Below are 9,355 nucleotides of genomic sequence, written 5' to 3'. Positions count from 1 at the left end.
GCACCGCAGTGTATCTAATCACGCTAATCGACGGCTAAACTTTGCCTTTTCCTAGGCTGCTCTTTGATAGACTTCCTTTGCAAGGTACCGAAGCTTCCTGTAACTGGGGGCTGCACGGAGGATGAGTTCGATGCAGTACGTTTGGCGTTATGCGGGTGCCCCGCCGGCTGTTATTTACTACGACTGAGAGCGCTTTCTTCAACCTTGCCCACTTCTGCTGCTCTTCGATTCATCACTGGATCGACCTCACCAAAACTTTGATCTTCGTACGATCAAACGTCGGAGTCCACGCATTTCTCCGCCGTTTCTGCTAGCCTCTCGGCACTGGATTGTAGCCTGCTCGTTCCTTGCTCCTTCACATATCAATCTCGTTTTCTTTAAATGCTTAAGCTGCAAATGATGCCTGGAGGGCTGGCACTCTCTTGCTGTTGACCGGCACATATACCTCAATACTGTCGTCTGGAGGCTGCAGGAACCCTTCCAATGGGCCCCCCTACAGCTAGCCGAAAAATTCGTCAGGAACGTCCGGTATAGTGGTAATTTCTGGGTTGTGCCCCTAGTTTATTGCGACTCTTCTGCTGATCATCGCGCCCTATCTATCATCGGGAAAGCGTTGTCGCAGGGACTGCGCCAATCAACAGTAATGCAGCTTGCTGGCCTCGTCACTCTAGTCACAGATATTATCCCCACTTCATAGCCTGCTTCAAGCAGCGCTGGCAACTATTAAGCATTTATCGCAGTAGCGGCTAGCGCTGCTTGATGAAGGCAACGCAGTGGAAATAACAAACACTGAGCATTAGTGCGAACTTAGACAAGCAGGATTGCCGCAAGGGGGATCTACCGGCTCGATTTCCACTCCTTTCGGCCCCACCACCGCTGAATAGAAGTCTCCTGCTTAGCCTGTGCCAAGCAGCACTAGCAACTACTGGCCATTAAGGCGAACTTGGACAACCAGAGTTGAGCCGAGGTGGATGTGCTGGCGCTACTGCCACCCCTTCCGGTATGCATGTACCCCAGGGAATTCCCTTGATATATTGGTGTGTTCCCCTGCAGGTGCTACTGAAACCTTAGCTCTTTGCTTTTTTAATGAGCCTGAAATATCATTTTAGGCGGCTTCATTCGTTGCAAAGGGAACAGACTCACTGCTCATTACCTCCCGCTGTATTCCTCGGCGCAACGTTGCCGGCTGCAGTATATTCTCGCGTCTCTGCTTCATCTGCGAGGGGCTGGTAATCGCAACCCCAGAATTCATAGGTTCAATGTCCTGGTCCTTCTGCTTCCTTTCTTCTCTTCTGGGGCGATGGTAGATGCTTTTTTTTTCTCCCTTTGATTTCATAAGGGTTCCACCCTCTCGGCAAGGGTGACCCTTTCACCCCTTTGTTTCCCCACCCGGTTCCCCGTGACTTCTCTACCAAGGAGAGCACTGTTATGTGCACTGTTGTAAGCCATTGAAATAGAAGTTTGGAATCCTCCGTTAGACCTCCGTTCAGCAAGAACTTCCACTTGTCGATGTATTCCTCTTTATCAATTCTGCTACAGCCTATTTTCTCTCCACCCCAGGATTAAACCTGCATCACAGCGTATCTCGCAAGGCTTCTATTTCTGGGATGTGCTTGGAGTAATGGTGCAGCTGCTCATTTATAACCACCATTGCCTTGCTTCCCCTATAAACCCCCCTAATAAAAAAGAAACAAACTTTTTTATTGCAACTGTAGCTCTTTCGGGTGGTCTTTGAAGAGGAAAGTACAGCTCCAGAGAAGCGAGGAGAACCTCCATTGCCTTCCCCCATGATGATCGTTATATATTTGAAGAGGCACAAAAGGCGGAGGTAATTTTAATGAATTGCTCTCGCCGCCAAGATCTTTCTCGGCTGGGCTTACCGATGCTGCGCTCTGTCCAAATCCCACTGCCGTTCACTCTCCACATGCCGTATCATTTGCTTACTTCGTCTCTTGCTCCACGAAATTAGCTTTTATCACCCCTTCTCCTCCTCCCTCCCCTTCCTCCGCCTTCTAGAAGTGCGAATCTTTGCGTTATAAGGGTCTGAGGTTGGTGCTCAAAGCCGGCGGCCGGTGGAGAGCTGCAGCAATCCGTATTGCAAGCCCTGCTGCAGCAGAATGCCCCATCACTTGCAAGAATACTTCACGTGTTCTTTTCTGATGCAAACATTACGCGTGTAGTAAGTTGTTAGACTCTTGCTCGGCTCTCTCCGTACCCAACCTGCACACAAGTGGAGATGCATGCACTATCTCAGTTAGAGAAGACCAACGTTTTCAAGTTCTACATGCTAGCATGTTGAAGACCTCATTAACTATGCATTGACAGATTAAACAAAGAATGTTATAACCTTTGAATTCTTTGTTTATAGCTAGTAGCATAAACCCGCTACCCCCCACAAGAATGCCGAGCCGTTTAGAGACACAGGCAGTGATGCAGCTCTCCATATCTAAAGATGGTTTATTAAAGCAGTTTTCTCTCTTTTTTTTACGTATTTGTTCTGCCCTTATGTTGTCTTTCCTTAAAAGCACCTCAAGCCATATCGTGCGGACCCTCTAGCAGCATCAGAAGCCTGCAGCCTCTGTCTTTTTTAGTTGTTTCCTGAATAACTGGGTACATATATGGATTTAATTAACTAAATTGTGCTGTATAATGGGTATATCTGCGGAAAAAAACAACAGCTAAACAAAGCCAACCAAACAGACCACTGTACATACACCGGACAGCACGGCGGCAATGAAGATTTATATTTCTTCGCATCAGAGAGAAATTATTCGCGAGTATTATTTATAAAAACAAAATATAAAAACGTTAAAAACAAATTTCATTTTCTTCTCTTCATACTTTACAAACAAACACAGCAAAACAACCATCTGTTGCTGCGCTGCATCTGCATCGGAGAGGCTGGACCAGACTTCTGCAGGTGCTGCATTCTTTAATTATATGTATTTATATATTTATTTATTTAATTTATTTATTTATTTAATCCTTTGGCGGTTGTTGATATTCGTGCACGAAAGCAAAGAAGCATTAAGACGAAACGCAGGAGGTGCCGCTGCTCCACCGTCCGCATACCGCCCGAGCCAAAGCAGCAGCAGCAGCAGCAGCAGCAGCAGGAGCTGGGGCTGATTACCAGCAAACTTCTGCATTTGCAGAGCAAATCTGTGAAATATGAGGAGTGAAAGAATATTTCTTTTACCTCTTTGCTTTTTATAGTGCAGAAAACGCTTATCTTTTAGGTGGGCGGACACCTGAAGATCTGCTGCCATTGGCTCGCAGCAGTTTACAGCGTCTCAGTTATATTTCCTCCTTTTTCTAGACCTTCTGCAGCGGCTAACGCACAGATAAACCGTAGATGGATGAATTTGCGTCCTTCAGGTGTACGGACACCTCAGGTTCCGACAGCCATCCGCAGCAGCAGCACCAGCAGCAGCAGCAGCTGCCGCAGCAGCATTCGCTTCAGCACTTGTTGCCCGCGCTGCAGGAGCAGCGAAACCATCATCAGCAACAGAGCCACTCTCCATCATATGGGTGGGGATGTGGTGATGCAGCAGCAGCAACGGCAGCAGCAGCAACAGCAGCAGCACCAACGGCAGCAGCAGCATTCAGTGAGGTGCGCAAGGATGGATATGCAGGTGTCCATACACTCTACATTCCCCGCGCTTGCTGCAGCAGCAGCAGCAACAACAACAACAACAGCTGCAGCAGTTCAGAGGCGGCCGAGCTCCAAGGCCCGCATACCGAATGCAGTAGCAGCAACAGCAGCTGCACCGCGAGCAGCGGCGGCAGCAACAGCAGCAAGAGGGACCCGTCGGTATACTGCAGCAGCAGCAGCAGCAGCAGCAGCCCAGAGAGCAGCAGCAAATACAGCATTTATTGCAACAGCAAACCGACAGACATTTCTTTACCTGCTTCAGAGGCAATAAGTGATGAAGGGATTGACAGGCAGCAGCAGCTGCTGCAGCAAGTGCAGCATCCTGCAGAGCTGCAGCAGAAGCAGGAACATGGGCTGGCCCTGTTGCAGCAGCAGCAACAGCAACAGCAACAGCAACAGCATCAACAGCAGCAACATCCACAGCAGCAGCAGCAGCAACAGCACCAGCTACAACAGAAGCAGCAGCAGCAGAAGCAGCAAGAACGCCCTCGATGGATGCTACGCCCACCGCCGAAGCATTTGCTGCACCGCCTTAAGAAGGAGGCCTTCCGCTGCTGCTGCAGCAGCTGCTGCGTCTCTTCTCAGCTGCAGCAGCAGCACGCATTTACACCCCACCTTGTATCAGAACAGTTGCAACAGCAGACAGGGGAGGCTGCAGCAGGTACATGCAAGGCGCAGCATGCAGCTGCAGGAGGTGCTGCTGGTGCAGCAGCAGCAGCAGCAAGCCGCGCTGAGGCCAACGCTGAAGCAAGCAACGGCTGCGAAGGACCTGCTGCTGCTGCTGCTGCTGCACACGGGGGAACAACGACACAGCGAGGCCGTGCTGCTGAAGAGGCAGCAACAGCTGCAGCAGCAGCTGCTGCTGCACCGTTTACTGCATCTCCATCTGACTCAGCAGCCACAGCCTCAGTGGAAGACTTGCTGCTGCGGAACAGCTGCAAAGCCAGCATCAGCAGCAGCGACTGCAGCAGCAGCAGCAGCAGCAGCAACAGCAGCAACAATGGAGATTTGAGGACCAGCTCCGGAGTCGGGGCCGAGCTGCCTGCTGCTGCTGCTAATGGATGCTCCAGGGGGCACCTCGAAGCAAATATGCATGCAGGTGCTGCTGCTGGTGGTGCTGCTGCTGCTGATGTGCGTGCAGCAGATACTGCAGCCGAAGCAGCAGCAGCTGCGCATGTTGGCGTGCTGCAGCAGCAGCGTTTGCATGCGGGGATACGCAGCAGCAGCAGCAGCAACAGCAACAACAGTAGCAATTTCTGCTGCTGCTGCAGGGTTACTGTGAGTAGCAGCAGCGGACGCTGTAAGTGTTGCGCATGCACTGCTTGTACACAGAAGGCTTGCTGCAGCAGCGACAGCAGCAGCAATAGCAGCAGCAGCAAAAGCATCAGCAGCAGCCCAGACCTGCCACTGCCGGAGTTGTGCTGCTTGCGTAGTGGACCAGCAGCAGCAACAGGAAAAGCAGCAGTAGCAGGAGCAGCAGCAGCAGGAGCAGCAGCAGCAGGAGCAGCAGCAGCAGCAGCAGTTGAGCGTGCCGTTGAATCGTGTTGCAGCGCCGCCGTCCCTGCACTACCAGCAGCAGGAGCAGCAACAATGCATCATAAGGAGCGTTGTGCGTGTGGTTCTTGCGTAGCATGTGCATGCAAGGTAGAAGCCAGCAGAATGTGCAGCATAAGCAGCAGCATCAGCAGCAGCAGCATCAGCAGCAGCAGCAGCAACTGCCCACACATCAGCAGTAACTGTATGGGCAGCAGCAGCAGCAGCTGCACACCCATCAGCAGCAGCAGCAGCAGCAGTTGCCCACACCTGAGCGTCCACTGCAGCAGCAGCACCAGCACCAGCACCAGCAGCAGCAGCAGCAGCAGCAGCAGCAGTTTGCTGTCAGCTCGATGGCACTACGCGTTGATAAAGCGCTTGAATTTTATCTTGAGGCATGGAGCTCCTCTCTTTGGCCTCTTCATCCGCGAAGACGGCTTCGTGCGCGTTCGAGACCTGCTGATGCTGCCGTGCATGCAAACTGTTACTTGGGCTGATCTGCAAGACGTACGCTACCTTTGCTGCTGCTGCTGCTGCTGTTGCCGCTGCTGTGCTGTTGCTGCTGTTGTGCTGTGGCTGCTGCTGTTGCTGTTGTTGTGCTGTTGCTGCTGCTGCTGTGCTGCTGTTCGGCTGCTGTTGTGCTGTGGTGGTGCTGGTGCTTCTGTGGTCGTGTTGCTGCTTTGCTGCTGCTGTGCTGCTGCTGCTGCTGCTGCTTCTGTGGTACTGCATGCTGCGCGTGTTTTGCTGCTGTCGTGCTCCTCCTCTGCTGCTGTGCTGCTTTGCTGCTTTGCTGCCTGCTGTGCTACGCCTGTCCCGCTGCTGCTGCTGCTGCTGTTACTGGTTGGGTGCGTCGGGTTGTGCTTCTAGCTGCTGCTGAGTGCAGCTTTATCTCTTGCTGCTGCTGCTGCTGCTGCTGCTGCTGTTGCTGCTGCTCTCAGGCAGTGGAAGGGAACCACAAGCAGCGCTATGAATTGGTGTATGATGAGACAGAGACGGAGACGTGTCCGGCCCTCATCGAAGAGCAGCAGCAGCAGCAGCAGCAGCAACAGCAGCAACAGCAACAGCAGCAGCAAATGCATTGTAGTGCAGAGAAGCTGTTGGATGGTTGCTGCCGTTGCAGTGCAGCAGAGAAGAGAACCGCATGCAGCAGCAGAAGCCAGAAAGAAGCAGCAACAGCAGCAGCAGCAGCAGCGGGGTGCACTTGCTGCAGAAGCAACAGCAACGGGGAGACGTGGCTGAGCAGGTTCGTTGGCTGCACAGCTGCTGCAGACAAAGTTGCAGCAGCAGCAGCAGCAGCAGCAAAGAAGGTGGAGCGGATGAGCGGCAAATGGCTGCTGAGGGCAACGCAGGGCCATACCATTCCTTACATACGCAGGTACGCTACCAAGAAACAGCAGCAGCAGCAGCAGCAGCAGCAGCAGCAGCAGCAGCAGCAGCTTAGCAGTGGCAGGACTGTAGCATAGGCATTGCAGGTGGAGGAGGCGAGGGGTGTTCGGATATTTTTTTGAGTTTGTTGTTTGCTGTAGTTGTTTGCTGTTGATTGTTTTTGTTTGCTTTGTGTGCTGCTGCTGCTGATGCTGCTGCTGCTGCTGCTGCTGCAGCGAGTTATTTATGATGCGGGTGGAGTCTGCAGCAGACCTCCCTGTGTGCATACACGGCACATATTTACGCAATTGGCTGTCTATTAGACACCTCGGCCTCCACCGCATGCACAGAAATCATATTCGTGAGTATTATACACCCCACATCTGCTGCTGCAGTTGCTGCTGCAGTTGCTGCTGCAGTTGCTGCTGCTGATGCAGTTGGTGCTGTAGCTGATGCTGCCGATGCGGCTGATGCTGCTGCTGCTGCTGCTGATGCTGCAACAAAATAGCTGCATCGGGGGAGCGGAAGCAGCAGTAAAGCCGTAGCAGCAGCAGTAGCAGCAGCAGCAGTAACTGGCTAGGAAGGACCGCTGCAGCAGCAAGACTGCAGCGGGAGAGTGCAGCAGCGTCCTTTAGTGTAGCTGAGAAGCACAAGGGTCCAGCAGCAGCAACAGCAGCAGCAGCAGCAGCTGTAGGAGTTATTGTTATGTTAGTTTGCAACATCACTGAACTTCAATTTCCCAATTTGCTTCTGCTGCTGCTGCTGCTGCTGCTGTTGCTTCTGCTGCTGCTTCTGCTGCTCTTTCTGCTGCTGCCGGTCGTTCTGCTGCTGCTCTTTCTGCTGCTGCTTCTGGTGCTTGTGCACGGATTGATTGTGCAGATTTTGCTACGGGTCTGCCGGGTGAGGCAGCAGTGTTGAGCGGCATGCGACGAAACTCAGAAGTCGGGGTGTATATACAGGTTGAGAAAGCAATGACTGCAGGGATTATTTTTTATATGTCCAGCAATGGAGTTGTGCTGACTGAGGGGCTCCATGGCAGACTGCCGCCTGTGGGTGAACACTATTGCTGCTGCTCTTGCTGCTGCTGCTCTTGCTGCTGCTGCTCTTGCTGCTGCTGCTGCTGCTGCTGCTGCTGCTGTTGCTGTTGCTGTTGCTGTTGCTGTTGCTGTTGCTGTTGCTGTTGCTGCATGGATGGATTTGGTGTGCAGATTTTGCTACTTGTTTTCTTTTATACAGACAGTGAACAGCTTATGTGGCATATCTGCTGCTGCTGCTGCTGCTGCTTTAGAGGAGAGGGTTATATTCATTGTGTACGAATGCAGCAGCAGCAGCTGCTGCTGTTGCTATGGTGCTGCTGTTTTTTTCGTGTTGCCGCACCCCTTGTTTCTCTGCTTCCCCTGCTGCAGCATATTTTCTGTGTTGCTGCGCATGTGCATGTGCTGCTTCTGCTTGTGCTGCTGCTGCTTGTGCTGCTGCTGCTGCTGCAGGAGTTATTCTCAAAGGTGGTGTTGCTGCGAGAGGGGGTTGTGCTGATGGAGGACGGCAAAGACTACACCGATAACTATCTGCATTTAATTCCTGAGCAGCTGCTGCAGCTTTCTGGCTGTGCTATATTTCAGCAGCAGCTGCAGCACGACCTCGGTATGCTGCAGCTGTCGCTGTTTGCTGCTCCCACCTGCAACCTCATGGCTAGACAGAGCAGCTCAGAAGACTTAGAAGCAACCCAGCAGCAGCAGCAGCAGCAACAGCAGCAGCAGCAGCAGCAACAGCAACAGTTGCAGCAGTTGCAACAGCTGCAGCAACCGCACCAGCTGCTGCAGCTCCTGCCGCTGCAACTCAGCAGCAGGGAAGGCATCTCTCAAGCAGCAGCAGCAGCAGCGGCAGCACAAGAAAACGCAGCAGCAGCAGCAACACCCGTAAACACTGTCTGCTGATTTGCAGAGGTAGTTGCAGACCATCAGAGACAGCACTGGCTGTCTGTTACGTACACCGCAGTGAGGAGTATCTGCCCCTCAATCCAGAGGGCTGCTGCAGCTGCTGCAGCTGCTGCAGGTGTAGCAGCTGTTGCAGGTGTAGCAGCTGCTGCTGTTAATCAAGCAGCCTACATATATATATGTATATATATATATATATACATATATACATATGTATATGTATGCGTATATATGTATATATGTATATATATATGTATATAAGTATATAAACATGTGTAAGGATGGTGGTGTGTACACTGGATAGAAGAATGAGTGCATTTGTTCATTTTTTTAATCCGAGGGGCTGACAGCACCGGCAAAGTCGGCATCTGCTCCTTTAAACATCATCAGACAGACCCATGCATGCATGCTAAGAAGCATGCTAACATGCATGCACGCTTACATACTAACATGCATGCATGTTCGCATGCATTCATGTTGAAGAGTGGGTTCATGCATGCATGTATGCATGCATGCATGCGTGCATGCAGGGTAATGTCTGCATGCATGCATGCATGCATGGTTATGGTTGAATGTAAGGATTATATGAAGTGTATGATGAATAACAGGCAGAAGACTGCCACAAGGGAGATATGCGTGTTTGTTTGTTTGACTGATTGATTGATTAACTTTCTTTTTCTTTTTCTGTTTATTTATTTGTTTATTTATTTATTTGATGAACTTCGGCCTCTTCATCCAAGGTGGTGCAAAGAAAAACAAATAAAAAGGTCGAAACAACAACATGCTGAGGTGTATAGGCACCTCAAGTTGAATAGCATGCCAAGCACCTGCACGCCGCAGCAGCAGCAGCAACAGCGGCAGCAGTTGGAGC

General features: G+C 51.6%; 1 protein-coding gene across 1 annotated transcript; it reads left to right on the top strand.

Moving 5' to 3' along the window:
* Positions 1–3,352: 3,352 nt before the first annotated feature.
* On the top strand, positions 3,353–8,484 carry EAH_00007290 (tRNA 2' phosphotransferase, putative; the record flags this gene model as incomplete). Its single annotated transcript, XM_013395908.1, has 5 exons — positions 3,353–5,692; positions 6,124–6,560; positions 6,787–6,911; positions 7,430–7,599; positions 8,038–8,484. 5 exons carry the CDS (start codon positions 3,353–3,355, stop codon positions 8,482–8,484), a joined length of 3,519 nt encoding a protein of 1,172 aa, XP_013251362.1.
* Positions 8,485–9,355: the final 871 nt, after the last annotated feature.

Source organism: Eimeria acervulina, genomic scaffold (assembly GCF_000499425.1).
Source record: "Eimeria acervulina Houghton genomic scaffold, Eah_scaff33, whole genome shotgun sequence".
In the NCBI taxonomy this organism is placed as follows: Eukaryota; Apicomplexa; class Conoidasida; order Eucoccidiorida; family Eimeriidae; genus Eimeria; species Eimeria acervulina.
The sequence above is the reverse complement of the archived record's forward strand: the minus strand, read 5'-3'. Positions and strand labels throughout refer to the sequence as shown.